General features: G+C 37.5%; 1 protein-coding gene across 5 annotated transcripts in view; it reads left to right on the top strand.

Moving 5' to 3' along the window:
- Window positions 1–23,322, top strand: part of cdc14ab (cell division cycle 14Ab) — a 38,290-nt gene that overhangs the window by 7,405 nt on the left and 7,563 nt on the right. For 4 of the 5 annotated variants that reach the window (XM_043223062.1, XM_043223060.1, XM_043223061.1 and 1 more), the window contains 10 exons: window positions 3,111–3,190; window positions 9,306–9,372; window positions 13,425–13,487; window positions 14,017–14,104; window positions 14,807–15,037; window positions 15,841–15,979; window positions 16,595–16,748; window positions 17,591–17,691; window positions 19,259–19,306; window positions 21,311–21,445. In XM_043223062.1, the coding sequence (XP_043078997.1) occupies window positions 3,111–3,190; window positions 9,306–9,372; window positions 13,425–13,487; window positions 14,017–14,104; window positions 14,807–15,037; window positions 15,841–15,979; window positions 16,595–16,748; window positions 17,591–17,691; window positions 19,259–19,306; window positions 21,311–21,445 (1,106 nt within the window). Of the gene's footprint in view, window positions 1–3,110; window positions 3,191–9,305; window positions 9,373–13,424; window positions 13,488–14,016; window positions 14,105–14,806; window positions 15,038–15,840; window positions 15,980–16,594; window positions 16,749–17,590; window positions 17,692–19,258; window positions 19,307–21,310; window positions 21,446–21,619; window positions 21,977–23,322 lie in introns of those variants that run through there. The other variant, XM_043223063.1, reaches the window with a different exon arrangement.

The following is a 23,322-nucleotide window of genomic DNA, read 5'->3' as shown; positions in this document are numbered from 1 at the left end:
GGCTTTGTCAAAGGCACAGGTGCCAGCTGTAATGTGGGTCAGTGTACCATTCTGATAAGCCCTTCCTTTAAATGGCTGCCCAGTTTTACCCGGTCATGGCACCGTTAAAAAAATATAGATCATAACTTTATCCGCAAATAATCAAGCGTGCACATTTACTCACGCATGTTCAGTTTATTTGTGCTGATTTGTACTGACAAAGCAGCTACTGTCTCACACTATGAGATAAGCTCTGGGAGATAAGAACGCCTCTTTCCTCATGAATATTGATGAGTCCTAAATGGCGACATGGAAAGGAAGTGGTATGAGAGATGCTTCTCCAGTTTCCATCAAAGAAGCAATTGTTCACTTCTTACTAGAAGTACACTTTTGAAATATTAGGGAATTGAAAAGGGTAGTTTTATGCAGTATCAACTTCCTTTTTTACTTGATTCTGGTGCATTCAAAGGGGTGGGTGGAGGGACTGATGTTCTTTGGATTAGACAAGTTGTTTTTTTTTTTTCTCTCTCTCTTTTAATCTGACTTTGGACTGTGATGCAATGGCTGCGTGCCACCAGAAATCTGTGCTGGATGTTTGTAGCTGCGACTCAACTTTCTACTTTTTTTTTTTTTTTTTTTTTTTTTTTTTTTTTTAAATGCAGCTTTGGTGAGAATACTTGATTTAATTTGAAGAACGTTAGAAAAGCCCTTTGTCAGTTGCGTTTGAACTTTAAATGACAGAGTACAGCATTCAAAGGATTTTTAAAAAACCTGACAAAGAATCAGCAGAAAGTGTGGGCTCCTTTTTTTTTGTCTTTGCAATTTTAATTTCCTTGCAAGTATCCCTCCAAGTTGGTGTACTTTCTCAACATGGGTCCACTAGGGATGGTCACAGTTGCTCTCCCAGTCTAAATTTAGCATGAACCTTGATCCCAGTCTTGATTTAGTTGTCTTAAATGGAAACTCATTTTAGCTTCCTTCCAAAACCAAGTCTCCGGAGGCCATCCAGTCCTTCAGATTCCCTCTTATAGACTCAAAGCTTGTGTTTTAAATTATTCTCTCATATACTACCATAATAATTTCCAAAACGCATAAAACCGTTTCTACTCTGCATGGTCTTACCATGGACGTGTGTTAAATGTAGTGCTTTTGTCTTTCTGCTCTTGAAGCAAATCTTCTGTAAGTAGGTTTTTATTGATCCAGGTTTGTGTGGGATGTGCTCCTCTGGCAAGCGCAGATGTTTGCTGCTGATCTGCCCTGCAGTAGATGACCCAGTTTTATGATATGAAGGAGATTATTTGTGCTGGTTGAACAGCTGGGCCAAGATCTTCCATCGGAGTCACATGGGACAGTAGGGCGCAACACAAACAAACGAGCGTTGACCCTTCTCACAGGACTGAACGTAATTTGCCGAACTGTTCAGCTAATTGTTTGGCTGGTGCATATTTCATGAGCTCATGCACAAATTATAAAGCTCCGGCCTCCTGCAGAACAGACACAGCTTTCAAAAGCAAAACACAAACTAGGAGTGAGGTCAGGTGTCAGTGTCGTCTAGTACTGGAAATCTGGATAGATTAGCTGAACCTGTAGGAGAATGTTTTTTGTAGAGCAAAAAAGATATTTTAAAGTGTGCTGATTTTCTCTTTTCCATGCAGTTGGCCATAACAAAGACCCAACTAAATTCTATTTTATTTAAAAGAAATTCAAATAATGTTTTGTCGTGACGGATCACTGAAATTCCTCTGGTTCATGCAACAAGTGAACCTATCGTCTCATCCACTTTACTAGTTATAGCTCAAAATTTAACATGAATGAAAATCAGAAGGTATTTTGTTTCAGCCGTATTTTGTTTTTTTTATTTAGAGTCAACTGGCATTCATCTACTCTCCCAGTTTTGATTTGTCTGTAAAACACAATGGCAGATTTCATAATGTTTTGTTTAATCACTTGTTTGTCAAACTCCTGGCGACGGGTCTATTATGACAAATGGGGTCCGAGGCTTTCAAGCTTCATAAAAGGCGCAAAGGTAGCAAAAAGGTATTGTAAAGTGGCTCATTTGACTATAACAGCAACTGCAACAATTTTTAACGTACTTGCTAGAATACATTTTAGAAAGGTGCAGCAACTTCTAGTATAAGTAACGCAAAACACATCTGGATGGTTTTGCGGTGCGTTGTGGATTTGTCGAAGTTAGCACATTTTAAACATACCGGTAGGTTTAGTTCAGTTTAGGATTGATGTTTATAATGTTGATAAATGTCACTGTAATTCGCTTGTTTATACTACTTACTTTTCCTGTTTTATTATTTAGTAGAATAGGCTCTGGTGTGATTCACGTACGTTTCTTTTCTGTGTCGGCACCATCATGCTGCATTCTGACATCAAGCTACAAAAATGTTATAGGAGTGAGCGGACTTCTTATTATAGAGTCATTTTCCATGATGTCGAGAGGGATTGATGTGGATGTAGGGAGTAGATGACCGCTCAAACTCGTCGCTTCAGCAAGTCTGTGTGTGACTGCCGCACTGTGCCGTGACAAGTCGTCCCAGCTTGAGAAGGGCCCCATTGTGCTGAGCCACAGCATCTCATCTGTGTGACACATTCTGCCCGAACATCACTTTCCTCAAAGTGCGTTTGTGTATGGGATAAAGAGGAACTCGGACAGATGAGGAGAGGAAAAACACTGTATCAGGGCTTGGGAAGTAGTGGCGTCCCATCTGTGTACAAATTGTTCTTTCTGGAAGTCAGATTGTGATTCGTTTCAAAAAGTTATTTTACGCGGTTGTCGATTTAAAATATTATTTTCATTTGAGCCAGTGAATTGAATTTAAAGGATATTTTCATTGACTAAAACCCCTCCAAAATTAGAGCTGTTTAAAGTCTGTGATTAAACTGCCATTTTAGTTCACTTTAGTTTTTTTTTAATTGGTGCTGTCAATCGATTAATCACATCAATTTTTTTTAATTATCACCAACATTTTTACCAAAATCCTTGTTTGGCCAACAATTACTATAAATAATTTTTAACCATTAACAACATCAGCACTACATACCTATAGTATTAGCGCTTAGTATTCCGCTGCTTTGCTGGTGCTCTAATGTCATTTCCTGTGTGTTTTTGCCTCTCTCAGGTGATTTACCTAAAGAAAACACCAGAGGAAGCCTATAGAGCCCTTATCTCTGGCTCCAATGCCTCATATCTTCCCTTCAGGTAAGACTGATGCCACACATCCACATCTTTTACAAAATTAAATGAAAAAATAATGTGTAGAAATGTCTGTTGTTGCTAAACATTTGGTAATAAATGCTTTGCCTGATTTCTCCCGCTCTTCTCGTCTTTGTTTATCGCGCACTGCACTGTAATCTGATTTTGGACGAAATATTGACTTTCCTGTGGCTCACAGGATTTTTAATGCAATAAACGTCTTTGCCAAAGTGGGAAAACATCACGGACGTTTTCAAGCCACGAGCTGACAGGCCAGATAGCTGTTGTTGTGCATCTATATACTGATGCTCATAATTGCAGCTGGATTAGATTATTTTGCTCCAGCAGGTCAACATCTCTGGCCTTTAATTTGGGATTACAGCGTACAGCTGGGTCAGTAAAAAGGGTGTAATCCTTTTTCTTGAGCCGAAATCTGGACTCTGTTCCAAACTGTCGCAAAAGACAGGACACTAAACCCTTTGAGCTGATGGCCATAAGCAAGGCTGAGCAGGATATACGTAAGGCTCTTGAGCAGGGGAAGAACCCTCTGTGAAAGGTTCTAGACTCTAGGGGTAATTTGCTCTGTCAGATTTGTGAATGGGTAGAGAATTGGACAATTCTGTTGTAAATGGGTCATATTGTTGGCTAAATGTCATTTTAATTGCTAGGGCTGGGCAAAAAAGTTGTCCTAGGACAGGAACACATTTTGGTTTTAGGACAACTTTGATGAAGGTTTTTGATCCACTTGAAACGTTGAATGTTATATGGCCTTAAATATACATTTATTTTAAATATTCATGAACATTTTTTTATATTGAGTGTATTTTAGTAAATAACTTTCAATAGTGTAATTCATGTATTAAATTAGCTTTTTTATTGATTGTCAATGATTGAAAACTTTGTAAAGGTGAGAGGGAAATGTTTAAAACCAAATTGAATTCTGTGGAAATCTCATTTTGAGAACAAACTCTTTATTCCATAATATTCCTTTTTGTGGTCACATGGTGATTAATGTGTCTCAAAAATCAGTGTAAGTCTATTTTTTTCTGTCAGACTGCTGTTTGGTTATTACACCGCTCAGTTGGCCTGTTAGATGCCAGTCGTGGTTTCAAGACGCCCCCCTGCTGTTTCTCAAAATGACGAGGAATTCCCATGGAGATATTATTTCATCTCCTAAAACATTGTTCTTCCTCTTTTAAAAAGCACTCTGTCACACAGAAATCACAGACACATGCCATTTTTCATTACCATGTAGTTAGTATTCTCAGTTAGTCAGTCCTCTTGGTTGTTTGCCACCATCAGATGAGATCTGACCCCTCAGCTCTGCCCTCTCTATTCACTGACCCAGAAACACCAGCACATAGCTGCATATTCTGTTATGCATGCATATATAACGAGGCACACGAAGAAAGACGGGGTGACCCATGGCCTCATCGAACAGAAACACTCTTTGTTAAAGTGGACTCTCTTTGGCTAATGATTCAGAGCTGTATGCACTGAATAGTGAAGAGGCCTACATTTTCTAAATTTGCCATCTTCAGCGGAGTCCCATGAGGCTTTTAACCAAGGGTTTATGAATTTATGAAACGGACCGTATATCTGTGCTTTCTGAGATAGGCTGTAAGTGCTTCCGGTATAGATTAGCTCTGGCCTTCAAACTGCTTGGAAGCATCATTTTCATTGAATGCAAACAGGAAACAGCAGCTTTGTATTTAAATGCTTAAATGTTGTTTTTCCCAATGGTTTTCCCAAAACGCTGAAATCCCCTTTGGTTTTCTTTGTAACACAAACTTTCGGGTAATCAAGGGAATTTATTTATTTAATTGACCATCATTGGTCTCTGAAACCATTAGTGGGTTTATTGGTCGAAATGTCTACTGTGTGGGCATTAGTTCAAGTGCTCTAGCACTTCACATCTTGAGATTAAACTTTATCCAACACTTCCTTTTGAGTAACATTTGAGTCATTCTCCAAAAATGGTGATTGATTTGCATAATATTTTTCTTTTTTTTTTTTCTTTCAGTTTTGAAATAGTGTGTATATAAAGCTTTTATTTAGTGCTTAGAATTATTTAGTACCTATCTTGATGCTTTTTTATATTTTTGAAAATGTAGTTTTCTAAAAATGTAGTTTATGAAATTATGCCTTTCATAAGGCTTTTCTTAAATATTTCATATTTTTCATCACTGACAAGTCAAGGCACTTACTAATCAAAATATTTAGAGACTGACCTAGTTTCTAAAACCATAAGTGCTCTTTGGGCTTGTCTGCACTTGTAGGGAAGCAACTTTTTTATCTTAGCCACTTTTAGTGGCATCTGGGTCACCATAATTGTCATTAGTAATCCTGCTTATTGTCTACCTGCCATTGTAAATGTGACAACATATTAAAAATATGAACCATACACTACACGTTTTTAAAGTCCTGGTTAGAGCAGGATCTTGATATTTGGCCTTGTAAAGGTTAAACTACTAAGACTCAAGTCCTGAAGGAAAAAACTACAGTGGTTCTTTAAATCATTCATTGTGTATAAAATCCTCCAGTATGTTTACTAGTTGTGCCCCTTGTGGCACTTCTTTTACTCTTTTTGGTGTACTGTCCATCTTGAAGGTTAATTGGGCTCTTGTTTCTCCACAGAGATGTGATTGTTAGCAGTGTAGCCTCGCAAGGAAAGAAAAGCACTTTGTCAGTGCACTCCCCACTCATGGAGACAAACAGTGCGACAGAGTTACGTAATGCTAAGCAATTGGTTAATTCAGAAAGTAAACAATTATGCTGTCTATGAGAGGGAAGGGGTCCTGATGGGGAACAATGAATGGAACATACCACTGAATAAAGTGAAGCTCTGTGTGAAACTCAAGTATGTCACCAGAGAAAGAAATTACAAGATGCTGTCTTGGAAGGAATGTGTACTTCTGAAACAACATGCTGTACCTTTTCCAACACATGTTTTTCCTTGTTCCAAGAATAGTGCTTGAATAGAGTTTAGATGGCCACTATTTTTAGCAGCTCTACAAAACCTGTGAATGTAAGGGTCTGTTCCACCCTGCGTAAGCAAAGGCTTGCCATCCAGCCACAATGTCTGTACGTCGATCTTTGTTGCAAAGCAGCATTTTCCCACACAAAGGCTTACTAGGAAAGAAACTTGCATAACATACAAGTTTACACCTAAAAATGGTATGCGCAACATGACAAGTTATTGTCTTCAAGCAGTGTATTTTTAGAATGAGAAGTAACTTGATAGTTCAGATGGTTTGTTGGAGGTGTAATGTGTTTAAGTGAACCGGTGTGCATTCGTTATACAAGTTTGGAGAGTGTGCTCTAGTGACCCGGTTGGGGGGTGGAAGGGGGGGCTTCAGTCTGCAGTGGACAATTCAGACCTTGGCGTTACTCTCCCATTATGTAAGAGCAGGGACGAATCTTTCTCTGTCTGCCCAAATATTTGGCAGTACTAAGAGGAAAGCAGTGGGAGTCTTCCAGAGGAAGTAAGCAAGTCCTGCTCTGCCCTGTATGGTAAGATCTAGTAAAAAAAAAATTCCTGTCCATTTGAGTCTAACAAATCCAGATATAGCGTTATAGAGTAATATATTAATCTGGGTCTCTTTGAGGAACACCACACCCACACCCAGAAGGGGGAAGGGTTGACTTCCGAAATTGGGGTTCCTGTTTCTTGAAAGTTTCACTACTGCATGTGTATGCCAAATTTAATCCAATGAACTTGTATATTCCTTCCTCATCTGATCACGGTCACATTACATCACCAAGACCTTGTAATACAGTCATCTCTTGTCTGTTTTTCTGTCAATTCTTGGATCAACTTATAAAAATCTGATCAGAATTCCTCCCTTGGCTTTCGTTGTCAATCTTTCTATCTCTTTTATTTATAAACTTAAGGTCGGCTAAGCTGTACGTATCTTGCCAAGTTGTCATGTGCATTGAAAGCTTTTAGACTTATTTGAATCATGAAGATACCCAGCCTACCAAGTCTCAGAGGAACTTTGACCCTGTATGATTACACCATGTACTGCTGTGGCTGTAAATCTGTATCTGCTAAAACAAATCATGTCCACGTCTGTGGTTACGTAACAGCACTAAAGTGCTGCTTGTGGTTTTGGCATCTGTAAGCTTGTTCTGCTTTGCTCACCCAGGACACACCCTGTGCTTAACAGCTCTGCTTATCCCAGCCTTTTGAACCCAGCCTAAGACCATAAAGAAGCAGATTTATATATGAATGCATTGACCAGCCCTCTCTGATACCTTCTTTGTTGGTTGCGGTAGATGCATTCCCAAGAGATACCACTGTTTGACTGGCCACTTATGGTAATGGCTCTTGAGCTTGTAATTGCTTGTTCAGTCAAAACGATCCGTCACATTGTCTAGTCTACAGATTTAAGTTTTGGGCCAATCCCCAAAAGTTCCAGACCCCACAAGGGGTAAAACCAATGTGACCTTGTGCAAGGCACTTGACATTTGGTTACTTTCGAGGGAGACTGTCCTTGCAAGTCGCTTTGAATGAAAGCATCTACTGAATGATCAATTTGTAAATTAAAAGTGGACAAAGATATGCCGCTTTAAATGAGGTTTGTCTAACTCCTGGCCTCCACTCCCGGAGGTGAGACATTACATAATCCTCAGGATGTAAGTCTATAATTGGTGCCAGTAAGCTGCTGTGTTTCTACAGCCAAATCGATAGGCTCAACATTTCTCTGTGCTGTGGGAAGGAAGATTAATGAGCCACTGGCTGGTGGGAAAGTCTCCAGCTGTATCTTCAAACATTTCTTGGATCCTGCTGGTATAGATAATTGTGTGAACCAAAGAAATTTTTCTGCAAAGCTCTGTTGGAAACTTGCTTGGGTTTTCTTCTTGTCTCTCTCTCTCTCTTTTTTTTTTTTTTTTTTTTTTTAATAAGTATAAAGATGACTGTGCTTGTTAATGTGTTTTTATTCCTGTTTGAGTTGGTGATGTTATAAGCTTGTGGTCAAACATCTGGACTAGTAACCGGAAGTTGAAATCCATCAAGTCTTTTCCTTGAGCAAGGCACTTTAACCACACTTTGTTTCAAGGGGAATTTTGGGGAACTAAAAATGGAAACATTGCTTTGAAAACCATTTATTGGTCTCCACTGATGGCCTTTGGTTAGTGTGCTCAACTGTGCCTTCGGCGACCCCCAGTTCACTTCCAGAATTCCAATTCATTTCTTTTCTTTTTCACTGTCTTGTCAATAATAAAGGCATAACCTCTAGCTTTAAAAAAGAATAAAAATCATTGTGCTTTAAAGAAACCAATCTACTAATAAGTTTTGTTACCTTGAAGCAATGGACCAATACACAAGACCTCCCTCTTCTGGGAGCTATGGGATTGCATATGCAAGTATGTGGTGTTTGTGTGGGTAAATGGAGCCTGATACTTTCCATCGAGGCACACTGGGAGACTTTTGAAAGGATCCCAGCAGAACACTGACCCACTTTTTATGCAACCCAGCCTGCATCATAAACAGCAAATTAAGCGCATACATAATGCAGAAATCAATTAAAGTGGACACAAAGAACCTGTTCCTTGACGTGCGTTCAGCAAGGGATGGTGTATTGGCCCCTTGTAGTTTCCGAAGCATTAGGCATTTCATTACAACCCTGGCTTCCCTTGACCCAGTGACATCATTTTAGGTACACAAACAAAAAAAATTGAACATGTTCAAAACATTCTTGGCCGTGACATTCAATTTGCCTTGACTTTGTAGATGTAGCCCATCGGGTTGCTGGCTTCCCACATGTACTCTCTCCACAGCAAGGTTTTTTTTTTTTTTTTTTTTTCCTTCTCAAACACATGAAAAAGCCAACAAAGTCTCGTCTGTCACTTTACCTTCACTCCCACAAGTAAATACAAAGGCCCTGACCCAGTTCCTTGTATTCATGGGCAGGTAATGTTTACTCCAGATGAAAGCAGACCACCTGAGAGCAGCAGTTTGAAATCAGTTTCTGTTCCCGTTCTTTGTGCATAACATGACTTGATATTCTTGTTTATATTCCTGTAGGTGTTGGTTTGGTTTTTTTTTTATGTTAAATTTGAATTTTGTGTAACTGCACCCACACAATTTTAACATGCCTTCTCGTTTCTCTCTCAGGGATGCTTCATTTGGGAATTGCACATATAACCTGACGGTTCTCGACTGCTTGCAAGGCATTAGGAAGGTGAGATGTACACTATGTACTATATATGGCATGACATTACATTGCATTTGAGATATATATGAGAAACAATTTCCCAAAATACAAATAGAAAATCAAGTATTTCCGCAATAAAAGATTTGGGTTTAAGTGGTTTAGCACTCAACCTATACACACAATCCTGGATTACACTCATAGATACTAATCGACTGCTTAATCATCCAGGAACATTTGTGTCTACGTGTTGGAAAAATTGCTTCAGGCAGGTTATGCTGCTGATGGCTTATATAACACAACAGGTGTCTTCAGTTTGAGCTGCGGGGCAATGAATCTCTCTTTAGTCTTCTATTGTACAGTTCTTCTCTGACTCTGTGGGTGTGGGAGTGTGTGAGCTGAAGACATGCATGATGACAGCTTTTTTTGTCTTTTTTGTTCAAACAGGCAGTCGTTTTTTTTGATGTATCTGACTCCAATCCATCTTGTTTTGTGTTCTCAATAGCAAAAGGCTACTTGAATTGAACAAACAAGATTTTTCAAAGTCCAATTATGATCTGATTTCTTAAATGTATAATTTGTCCCAGTTTGAATATAGTTTTTTTTTTTTTTTTTTACCCCCTCTTTTAGGACTACAGTCAATACAAATTTTTTAATATATTATTCTTTTTTAAAATTTAGACATTACAAAAACATTTCACAACCCGTGCAGTCAGTCTTTTGGAGTTTTGAATGGATGCTGCTTCAGGCTCTATCTAGGCTCTGTCAAAACAAACATAATTTAGCATAATAATATGTTTCTATTCAGTCGGCAGGCTGAAGTGCTATTAGTTGGCAGGTAAATAGTGTTCACGTGAGATTGTCAATTGCGTGCGTTTTGCAAGTATCTCAGCAACAGACAAACATATCTGCAGGTATCAATGTGCCTTCAGCTTGACGCACCAGAAAGACTTGTTAAACATGGACAGCGTACGTTCTTCGGTGCATTTCTGAATGCTTGTCATTTTAAAAACGTCCCTCACGCTACTTAAACTCCCTTTTCATTCAGCCTACATCAAAGAAAAACAGCAGCATCCCTCGATAGCATACCCATCCCTCCTTTACTATGTTATTAGATCACGACACTTTTTTGTAGCAGCAAGATGGTCAATAAATTGATTTTGACATTAAATATACATAATTTTTTTATATATTGAAAAAGTAAATAATGTAAAGACCTTTCTTTATCCTTTTCAAATGTTATGTTTTGAAGACTTCTGGTCCCTCCTGTGCTTTGCTGTTAAAGTGTTAGTTGTTGCTTTGAGACAGGCGTATGTGGCAGTTTTATCAGTGCCTCCCCTCCAGCTCTAATTAACAGCTTGTTTTAACAGCTCCTTAATTGCATGAGTCACACACGGCATCTGTGAGTGTGATAAACACTGAATCCTGTTAATGACCAAATCACCACTGCTGCCTCTCTCCGAGCAGCTAAAGAGGAGTTAATGCCCGATTTGTCAACACGAGAGCAGTTCTTTTTGTTTTTGGGTTTGCCTAATGGTTAAACATCTGGGCTGGTAACCAAAATGCTGTGGGTTCAAACTCCAAAAGATTTTAATCAAGTCAGTCCAAATGTACCTTATTTTTTTTAAAAAGAAAACGGCAGAGTATTTGTTTCTTGTAATTCTTGTAAATTTCACAATGTGACTTTGTAACTCACAATTATTATTTTTGTTGGTTTTGCTTTTTCATTGCAAATTTGTTTCTTGTAATGACTTAAGTTTTAAAAATTCTGCATTAGTCTTTGTGTAAGATGAAATCACAATTATGGGGAAAGCATCACAAATTATATTAGTATCACAATTTTTGGAAAATTCACTTCATGTTTCTGTCATGTCACGTGTCCCGTTGTGAGAAGTAGTCGCAGAAAAAACCTTTTTCTCATAAGTGCAATCGATCTTGTGATTTGTTATAATTATGTTTCTAGTAATTGTGAACTCCCTAATGCAATATTTATGTATGAAGTCTCATTGTGAGATATGGAGTCGCAGTTGAGGAAAGCGTTGCAGTAGCGTTGAGAAGTCTGAATTACAACAAACAGTCATGCCATATCTTGAGATGAAGTCGATTTGTCCAAGATACAAAGTTGCAGTTGAGGAAAATTTTGCAAATTGTACAAAACTACAGTGTCACACTGTGAGGAAATCATATAAGAATTTTAAATTCTCGCAGTCATGAGTATATCCCACAACATTACAATGTTTGGATGGAAGGAAAAAGTCATATTGTGAGAAATAGTTGCTATTTCAAGAAATTGAGAGAAAATGATGTAGCAGAGATGTTACACTGAGAAATTGTCGCAATTATGATAAACATGTACAACTCATTCTCGTATGATTTTATTGTAAACTGCATGTGTAATATAAAATAACTCCCTCTAAAACGCACCAATTGCCATTTAGAAATTTGTTTAGGCTGTTGATTTATTAGCTAACCATGTTTTATCAGCTAGCTTTTTACCCAAAGTGACTTTTAATACGCTACTACAGCAACAATCTTCACTGGAGGACCCCGGGGTCAAGAGTTTCGATCAAGGACACGGCGAGGATGGCTAGATTAACCAGCCCAGGTCTTTTAACCACTATAGGCTCCGCTGTTACCATAGCAAGGGTAAAACGAGGAGACTGCAGATTTAGGGCATGTTGGCGGTAATTAAGCGCTGCTCATCCACACCGTCCGTTGACACTGCAGAAGAGGATTTCTGCTGTAAGCTCTTCGTCCAGTCAGCAGCGGAGGGGAGGAGGCCGGCTGGGCTCATTCGATTAAACCTGACCAGGAACAGTTACATAACCACAGCCTGAGCCTGAGACTGCTCGCTGTATCAGATGCACACACACATCTGTCACGTTATCCAGATCCAGGGTAAACAGACACGGCCGCCTGTTGTACGTCTGCACGTGTGGACGTCAGTCTGACTTGTTTGAGTGGTCAAGTTTTATACCTGAACACTCTCAGCTGATTGGTCCATTAGAGTGATGTAACTTTGCCAGCTTGTGATAATCGCTCACCCGCTTTGCCCTCTATCAACCTTGATTAGGTTTGGACTGATGGGTGCAACCCTGCAGCTCAGGCCGGCGTGTTTTACGCTTGGATGGTTGCAGTGACAGTCTCTGTTGTCTGGTACCTTACTGCTTCTGATAAGTGCACAAAATAAACATTAACTACAATAATCTCACTTTATGATGGCCAGCATCTTGAGGTCATGAGACTAGACTACTAACTCTAGAGAGATTTTCATATACACATACATACACATTTATTATATATATGTGTGTGTGTGTGTGTGCATAAAATAGTGCTCATTTAGTTTATATAATCTGTACTATATATAAATACACATATACAGTATATATTTTGAAAATTAGTTTATTACATTTTATACGTGTTTTTATATATGTGTATATATGTTTTATATACATGTATGTGTGTGTGTGTATATATATATATATATATATATATATATATATATATATATATATATATATATATATATATATATATATATATATATATATATATATACACACACACACACGCTGTATACACACACATCATATAAACAAAAACGTTTTATTTTGGATGCAGATAATTGTGATTTAATCTGACACCACTAGTAGGTAGGTAGGAGATAGATAGATAGCAGAATAATGTATAAGTAAAATATAAAGTCCAACGCTACTGCCATATTAGTTAAGTGAATAAGAGTCTGCAATACAAAAACATCACTTTGTACACTTTGAACCAGTTTTGTTCGAGGCAGACGTGTCTGTGAAAAGCAGAAACCTGACACTCCATTAGAAGCGGCCCTCATCTCTCTCTGCCACAGTTTATCGACTCGTGTACCTTTTCCTTAATCGTCTTCCCCCGCAGCTCTTCACTGAGCACCAGGCAGGCCGCTCTAGCCCCATTACACTGACTAATTGGTTAAACTGCCAGACGGAGAAAGGATTTTTTGTGACTTTGAGGTGAAATCCACCATACGAATTAAATGTATATATTTTTTTCAGTTAGCATACGTCTAATCTTTCAAAAACATTGTTTTTCAGGCCCTCCAGCACGGATTCTTGAACTTCGAGATGTTCGACGTGAACGAGTACGAACATTACGAGGTAATGATGGCTCCTCGTTATGGAATGCGACACGCTCGCGCTCATTAGAGCGAACCAGCATGCAATGTTTTACCCAGAATTACATTCATTGCTCCTCAAGCCGGTTACATAATCGTGTTTATTCCCTCGGGAACCAAAGACGTTTTAACCAAATGATAGTTTCCGCTTGTTGAGTTTGATTTAAATCGCACACATCGTGTACGACTCGCCCAAGTCAACGTGATTATACGTCGTCTACCTGTGTTATAATCTCAGCTGCTATTTAGATAATCGCTGGAACAATTCACCGCAAATGAGCATTCAATTGATGGGTCCTTTAGTATTATGTAAATTTTTCAGCTCGTGGTAATCTGTCACGCGCTGCGCCCTCCGTTTTGAAGGGGTTATGACGGCGCAACTCGCCAATTATAAAACATTCTTCGGTGGCTGTAATACAAACCTCCTTGGCTCAGATTTGTGTGTTGTTCTTGTTCCCTTAATTGTTCGTTACTAATTTTCCATCTCTTTTTTTAATTCTGTGTTTTTTCAGCGGGTCGAGAACGGAGATCTGAACTGGATCGTCCCGCGTAAACTTCTCGCTTTTAGCGGGCCGCATCCGAAAAGTAAAATAGAGAACGGTGAGGCTGCTTGACATCTCGTAGCAGAGTGCATTCATTTATACGCTTTTCTCAGACGTGCTGCTTAATGTTACACGCTTATGTGACAGTAGAGGGCACTCTTGTTTTAATAAACACAAATGTCTCAGATTCACACATGCATAGAAGTAGAGAGTGCTCATATTAGATATCACGATAAAAGTAGCTTCTAAAAGCAAATGTTTAAGTTGGGCTTCATTGGGATTAAAGTAGTTGTTTATTGCATGTGTATGGATGAATTTTTTGTGACAGGTTAATGCAAAAATGTATTGTATGTTTAAGGTTTTATTTTATTATTATTTCCCATATTGTTAAATTTTAGTGTGTGTATGTATATATATGTATATGTGTGTGTGTATGTATATATGTCTATTGAATAAATGCATATTTAAAATATAATATTATATAATATAGACATGCTATGGGATTCAATATTATTTCTATATTCTAACTATATTTTCTATAGTTATAGTAAATTAGTGTCATATAGTTATGTTAGTTACTTGGTAGTTTAGTTTTGTTTTTGTTTTATTCAGAATATTTAATTTTAAATTAATACACACATTTAAAAACATATGCGTTCACAAACATCACAACAACCTTACTATTAATATGCGGCAAATGTCAAACATTCTTGTTCTTTTTTTATGTTTATCTTGTTATTCCTGCTCTCGTGTGTGGCAGGTTACCCTCTACACGCCCCTGAGGCTTATTTCCCATATTTCCGTAAGCACAACGTCACCAGCATAGTACGCCTCAACAAGAAGATCTACGACGCCAAGCGCTTCACAGACGCCGGTTTCGACCATTACGACCTGTTCTTCGTAGATGGCAGCACGCCCAGCGACGCCATCACCCGACGCTTCCTTCACGTCTGCGAGAGCACGGACGGAGCGGTGGCCGTGCACTGCAAGGGTGAGACGCCACTTAAATCAAAGACATGGAAATACAGCCACGCAAACGACAGCATCGGCCCATTGACCTACTTATTTTGCGCAAAAAGAGGATAATTGGCGAAATTGCTTTGTTTTTATGTAGCATTAAACATTAAAATGCCCTGTTATTGAGGTCAGACTCAAAGCGGGGCAAAACGTTCACCGCTGTTATGGCAATGTGGCCTTAAAAGGATAGTTCAACCAAAAATTAAATATCGGTCGTTGCTCACCCTCATGTCGTTACAAACCTGTTAGACCTTCTTTCATCGTCAGAACACAAATTAATATAGTTTTGATCAAATCTGAGAGCTTTTTGACCCTGCATAGACAGCAACGCAAATGACACACTCAAGGCCTGGAAAGGCTTAACCTGAATATTATGAAGCTACAAGAATACTTTTTTGTGTGCAAATAAAACAAATACAATGAGTACAATTGGTACTCATCGTGTCATTCACGAAAAGTACTATGTGCCTCCGAGGCAGAAGAGAAGAAATTGTTCAAGTTGTTTTCATAATTGCGCACAAAAAATATTATCGTAGCTTTAAAAAATTACGTTTGAAACACTGATGCCAAATGTCCTTGCTACCTTTCTGGGTATCAAAGGTCCTACACATTTGGAACGACTTAAAATTTAAATGATTTTAATTTTTGGGTGAACCATCTCTTTATATTGTCTTGGAAATGCATCAATAAGACCCCAAACATTGGTTTTTAATAGACAATTTTATATAATAATGTATGCATTTTAAACAACTATGACCTCTTTTCAACCAATCACAGCGGGTCTAGGCCGGACGGGCACTCTGATTGGCTGCTACCTGATGAAGCACTACCGCTTTACGGCTGCCGAAGCCATCGCTTGGATCCGCGTCTGCAGACCTGGCTCTATTATTGGACCCCAGCAGCATTACCTAGAAGAGTAAGTCCTGGAAATTACCCAAAACACACCACTTACTTTTGGACACTTAACACCTTCCTGAGGCTTTTTCCCCCTCTTTTTGTTTTTCATTACATTAACATAATGACGAAGAGCGCTCTAATTTTGGCTCACTAAATATGCGTGTATTGTCACAAGCATAAGGGTTTTTTGAGAGCGCACTCCTTCGTTTAGCAGATCAGAAAGTTCCCACTCTGGCTTGAGAAAAGGAGGTCATGGAGTCTGATTCAGCATTTGTGTATCAATAAGGCCTTTGCGTGCACCATCTAACCAGACCGTGCTTCACTTCTGTCACGTTTGAGTTTAAACAGAGTGCCGGTCATGTGAAGGTCAGGTGAAGCTAATCTCTCAAGTGTTTAGTTGGGCTGACACAATGCCGCGTGAGGGAATGCCCACCACGGGACAACTTAACGTTATCTTCAGGCATATTTTCCTCTTTAGGCCATTGTGAGACGTGTGAGATTCCATTCCTGCGTTATCTGGGACTGGCATTGAATGAATGGTCCTGATTTCTTCCCATAGGGCTGAATTATTTGTGCAAAGCAAGATACACACTCAAGACACTGATTGGGAACTGTACTGTTTGTACCTGTACAGGAAGCAGGCGAGTCTCTGGGCGCATGGAGATATTCACCGCTCCAAGCAGCGGCAGTACGAGGACAGATCTGTGCCTCACCTCATCTCCAGCATGGACAACCTCTCCATCAACACCTCCATCTTTAAATCACACAGCTTGGACCGCATGGAGGAGGTGAGACCTGCTGGGATTTTTTTTTTTTTTTTGGTATATTTGTTAAAATAAGGAATGCACATTATAACAGTACCCTATCAATTATTGTCTGATATTTTAGGTATTTCTAACAGTATCTTATAGTTCTTGAGGTTGAAATGCATATTTAATCGCTTATACTCATTTTCTCTTTTACATTTAGATGTACAGTATCAAAAGTGCAAAGATTTTGTGACGTGGAGTTCTTTAGTTATGTTAAACAAGTTCTTAATTTAAACGAATGTTCAAAATAATTTCAATGTAATTTAATTTGCATAAGATGCTCCTTTTTAATAATTTGTGAAAATTACAGAATTTTAATTATTACAATGAAACATGAAAATATTGAATTTATTTTTAATGTTTTTTAGTTCTGAATAGTTTCATGTTTTTAAAACCTGACACCGAAGCGGATCTAACTACCATATACATTGAGTAAATAAATAAAAATATAAAAATGATTTGCCGCCCTAGCAATGTTGGATAATGTTAATATTGATTATAAAAAAATTAAATGTATGTTATTAAATTATAATATTATTATTTAAATCATATTTTGGAATATGAATAGAATTTAATCTTATCCAACAGTGTAATATCTTCAAAATCTGATAAAAATCTGACAAAAAAAAGAGAGAGGTAACCACTATATGCAATTAAAATAATCGTCTTCAATACTGACCTAATGTTAATACTGGTATTCTACTACTTTTACTATTTGACTTTTTATTTATTTTTTTAAACTAGCTAAGACGAGTATAACCCTGTGTGTACGATTATGAAGCATTTTTCTATAAACAATGATGTTCTCTAAATCTCAACAGAACGATCACGCAGAAAACGATCTCGGTATGACTCAAGGAGACAAACTGCGTGCCTTAAAGGGACGACGGCAACCGAGGTCTGCAACCACCGGAGCCATAAGGTAAGACGCCATTGGAAAATCAAACGCGTTTAACTATTGCGCAAACTTTAATAGTACCCCTTGTGGCCACGCTGAGAATACGACTAGAACGTGTTGCATTAGAAATTGCATTCAAAGTTATTTCGTAATGCAGTATGCTATTCTGGGTCTAAATCTTAACCTGGACATGAAAAATAAAGCAAAGCTGGTCCAAGACCAATATTGCATCTTCTGTTCAGGTCTCCATATACGCAACGTAATGAGTCACATTACATAAATGACACTCGCTCCTTCCGTTCATGAATGAAGCCTTTTATCACAGCTCTTTCAACTTCCATTAGCTTTTAGCTCAGCGATGAGCTAAATGGCGGCAGGCCACGGCTACTGTTTCTAGACCACTCTTAGATGCAAGACGCCGAGCTGAAATAAATACAAAAGAACACAGTGCTGATGCATCAGGCTCAGAGCTGGTTGGCATGGCAACGTGGCGTCTTGGCGAGATGCTTTCCCTGCGCCTCAGGATGGACGAACCCTCGAGAAACATTCTGCTTTTTGCTTTTATATATCGCCTGAATTTAAAAACAGACTCCTTGCATAGTATGTAGTGTATAATATATACTGTGTACTGTTTATGTGAAAGTAGTATGCAAAACATTTTAAATTATATAACATGATTTTACTATTTGTGTTAAATCAGCAATTTGTATTAAAAATAAGTCTTTCCACTGTATTTTTTTTTTTTTTTTTTTTACATCACGTTTTAACATTTTAAAAAGTCTGATCAGATACATTGTACTGAAAATGCACATTTTATACAGTATGCATACTCATTTATTTAAAAAACGTTTTAATGCTTGATTTCAAAAGGAATAGTACTTTTGTTGTTGTATGCTATAAACTGTGTATGTATTATTTTTAAGCATGAAGTCAAAATAGTTTTTGCATGACTTTTGATAATTAGCTTAGCAAATTAGTACTAGATTAGTACAAGACAATCTGGGTATTTCATGCATAATTAAAATATAAACATTTTGTGCACATTATGAATAGAAGTAGGGTTTTAATGTTTGAAATGCCTAGTAGTTGCGTGTTAAAATGCATATTTATTTTAAAATGCTTAGCTTGAAATTGTTTACCACTTGTAGCATGTTATCCAGTTTATATGTATGCTGTGCGCTATTTTTAGAAAAATGCTACGCTTAACATTTTTAAATGATTTCGCTACTTTTTATTGCAACTGCCTTTCTTCAGAAATATGATTATTCTAGATTAGTCTCTTCTGTACGCAATCATTTGTAAAAGGCAATTAAAAATCGAGGTTTATTGATTTATCAGTATAATAGTCCAAAACATTGGGTGCATAGTAATATTGTGTACAGCACAGTTTAGCAAATGAAGCAGACAGTTTGGGTAATGAATGCATACTACAAATGCAAATAGTATGCATGCTACATACTAATTTCTCTCAAAAACAGTATGTTGTATGCATCATTTGGACAGCAGTCATTAAATTCGGCTCCATTTCCTTGGTCTTTAGATGCAGTTTATATGTATTAGTATCTCAACCATCTCAATGTTCTTCCAACAGACTTGAGGACATGAAGATACACACTAGGTCTGCATCTCAACCTCTCAGGTAACTTTTTTTCTGCCAAGCTTCTCTTTAAAGGCCATAACCGAGGTTATTTACATATAACTAAGTCTTAAAGGTACAGTAGCATAACCACCTGTTCATGGCAGAAAACTCTTATCTAAGCTTTATAAATGATAGAAAAAAAAAAAATGCTTTTTGTAAGCTGCTGGCTCTCACTACAGACCTCTCCAAGTTTACAAAAATAGCCCAAGGAACAAACACGGCCTACTTGCTCTTTCCGGTTTACGCACTTCAGCCGCTCAAAGGCGCGCCTTCATTTTCACCCCCTCCTAACGCTAATAAAACAAGATCTTCAAGTACCGGCGGATGAGAACAGGACGCGCATCCTCACGTTCACGACGGTGTCGTCAGTAATTTGAACAGGCCCCGTTTTAGCACGTCTAACCCAGATGTAAATCGAACACCCCCTCGTGAGTGCACTCCGTAATTAATTTTCTGTGAGGAGCGGCGAGTTGAAGAGGCCTCTCGGACACAACTGGCCCTCCTACTCTTCATGTTCAGCTCCTTCTCACAAGAAGGAAGGATGAGCTCTTGGCGAAATTGTTTGTTTTGTGTTTAGCTGATACAGAGAGTGAACTGTATGTGACTGAAATGTATTAGGGATTATATATTATTATATTTTTCTTGCATAGGGCTTTTAATTAATTTAGCCCAATGAAACAATCTTGCAAAATTTAATATAAAGCATGTGCAAATTACTAATTAACAGGAAACAAATGACTTGATGATTATTATAATAATAATAATAATAATAAATTACTTGTATACTTAACACAAATAAATATGTATAAAAATTGTATGAGTAATATTCAAAATATATACAGTATGTGTATATTTAAATGTACATAATATACACAGAACACAAACGTATGTTCACATTATTTATTTACACAGAGAGAGTTCTGAATTAATGTATATATACTTTTATATAAATATATATTTTTTAATTCTTGTTCTAAAAAAAAAAAACAAGAAAAACTTTTAAATTTGTGAGAAATTAGTCATTTGCGTCTGTTCTTACATTTTTTTATTATGAAAAGCATGCTCTTGACGAACCCTTTATCAAATATCTTTTGTCAGTTATTTCAGTGAGACTAAACTGTGAGTCAAAGAGGAGTTTTTGGAGTGGGTGAATAAGAAGGAACTGCGTGTGGGAGATGTGATTAGCATTAAGGATAGCAACTAATAGAGGGAAAAAAGCACTGAAGAGAGAAAAAAAGATTGAAAAAAAAAAAAAAACAATTTTTGTTTGGATTTCTATTTATTCCTATATTTATGGCATTTGCACCGATTACTAGGTCAGCCGATCCAAGTTTTGGATCCTCGCCTGTAACTTTTTCTGTTTCCTGTGTTTTTTTTTTTTTCTTTTTTCTTTAAACAAAGCTTGTTTTCAAGCGTATTATCCTGGTGTCCTCCTTGCATGCAATGCCGCATGTTTTAACTTTCTTTCTCTTAAACAATTAAATTCCCAACGGAGATGTCTGGCTACAGCATTATCACTCTTAGGAACAGAACAGTTCAGTTATTATGGACAGACAGTCTGGCACAGCTCGTTGAAGCTAGTGTTTGAGGGAGGATATTGTTGATTGACGGTGGCCGCCGAGATCACAGTATCTTGTTTATTCAGTTCTCTTTTACATAGTGGCAGACCTACTTTCGCTTTCTTTTTAACTTCAGATTCGACAACCTCCCTGAAATGAAACCTGCATTCATTTTACAAATTTATTAAGATAAATCTAGACTTGTACTATTGAATTTTTAAATATAATGTAGCCATGAATATAGATATATAACATAATATAATATATACATTTGTAGTTTAATTATAATGTAGAACTATTAATAAATTATTACCAAAAAAATGATTGAGGGGTGTATATATATTCGCACATGCATGCAATGAAGAAACTACTGTTAAGATTATTATTATTCTGAATTGTTTGTGTTAGCAGCTGATTTTGTGTCTGTGTTTTGTGTGTTTTACAGTCGAGTGAAAGCAGCAGCTTCTGGCCAGGGCTCCATCTCCCCCCTCAAATCCTCTAAAGTCCCACCATCCTCCTCCGTCTCTGCCTCTGCCAAACGAATTGGCCGCTCTTCATCTTCATCAACCAACCTCAAGAGGTGAGCCTGACCTCCCTCTAATCAGCTTTCCTCCAGTCTTCTCTACGCTCTCCATTTCTTTCTTCCTTCTGCTTGTTCTCTCACTCCTCCACCTCTTGCTCTTTGTTGACTCTTTATTTCCAACTCTTTCGTGTGACTTATTCCTTCTTTCTTCTTCTCCACTTGTCCTCCCAGTTCCCTGGTGGCCTTCTTTCCTCTCTGTGATTACCCTATGCTCTGAAAACGCAAGGAACCAAGTTGGTTGCTCCATGCTGTTGGTTTCAAGCGACTCGTTCCCTGTTGTTTATGTAATCAGATATTCAGAGTCATATCACCTACCTACTACTCTATCACTCTCTCCAAACCAGCACCTATCGGGTCACGGCCATTTATTTTTGGACCAAGTGCATACCCACTACTTTCTAGTACTGTTCAAACCATGTTAAAAAAGTGCTTTTTAACGCTATCTGGACTAGGGCTGAGCGACTTGAACTTTAATTATTATATAGTGCTGTCTAATTTATCGCTTCCAAAATAAAAGATTTATTCACATAGTGTGTGTATGGTGTAAATTTATGTTTATATAAATACAAACACGTGCATGTATATATTTAAGAAAAATTTTGTTTTTATATAATATATATATTTATATATAATATAAATTTAAGTGAATATAATATATAAATATTTTTTAAAATATATACTGTTTGTGTCTGCATATATATATATATATATATATATATATATATATATATATATATATATATATATATATATATATATATATATATATATATATATATATATATATATAAAATATACACATTACACACATAATATGTAAACTAACCTTTTATTTTGGATGTGATTTTAATTTGCCAATAATCATTTGACAGCACTAATATCAGTGTTGGGGGTAATGCATTGAAATTAACATAATCAGATGATTTTTACAAGAAATGGAGTTACTTTTTCAAACAACTAGTGGCCGTTCCCGCTGTCCATATAGTGTCGTTGCACTTTGGAGTTTTCCCCATCCTTTCCCGCCTTTCCCTCCCACCTCATTTCCTGTCATTATACACTACATTATACACATCCAATCCTAATAAAAAGGCAAAAATGGCAAAAAAGAAACAAACATATGTTTACAAAAAAAATAAATAACGCCATTTACTTTAAAATTGTGAATTCCCTTCAGCCTGGGGGAATAGAAGGGGTTTTATATTTGCCAGAAATATAACACATTTTTTATTATTATTAAAAACAAACAAGCAAGCCCAGCAATGATGAGACAAAGTAACGCAAAAGTAAAGAAACGCGTTACTTTCAAAAAGAAGTAATGCAATTTAAGGGAGAAACAATATTGTAATGCATTACTTTTAAAAGTAACCTTCTCCTACGCTGTGTGTGTACAGTTGAATAGTTTTCTTTTATATTAAAAAATACATAAATACTAGGGATGCATCGATCTGCTTCTCAGGATCGGTATCTGGTCCGATACAGTCATGTGGATTGCGTATCAATCAGACGGGACCGACCCAAATCTGATCTTGTGCGTGTACTATTGTGCTACTGTTAAGCCCCAAAAACATTATAAAGGAGCAGAACGTCTTCATGCACTGTATTGCAATGCCTGAGGGCTGTGACGTGTCCAGAAGCGATTGGTGCAGATTTTTGACCCCATTCCAAAGTATTACTCGTCTTGTTGAAATCGCTACTGATCCTAACCCCTCCCCTACCCCTAACACTAGGGGGGTAGTAATCTGGCAGGGGTCAAAATTCATCTGTACACCGGTCTATGCTGTAGCCTTTTGTAATATTATAATAACTTTTTGCGCAATGAAAGATTATTAACCGTCTTCTTAACCATTCTTGTTCTGTCTTATCTACCACATGTT

This window comes from Puntigrus tetrazona, chromosome 22, assembly GCF_018831695.1.
Source record: "Puntigrus tetrazona isolate hp1 chromosome 22, ASM1883169v1, whole genome shotgun sequence".
In the NCBI taxonomy this organism is placed as follows: Eukaryota; Metazoa; Chordata; class Actinopteri; order Cypriniformes; family Cyprinidae; genus Puntigrus; species Puntigrus tetrazona.
The sequence above is the reverse complement of the archived record's forward strand: the minus strand, read 5'-3'. Positions and strand labels throughout refer to the sequence as shown.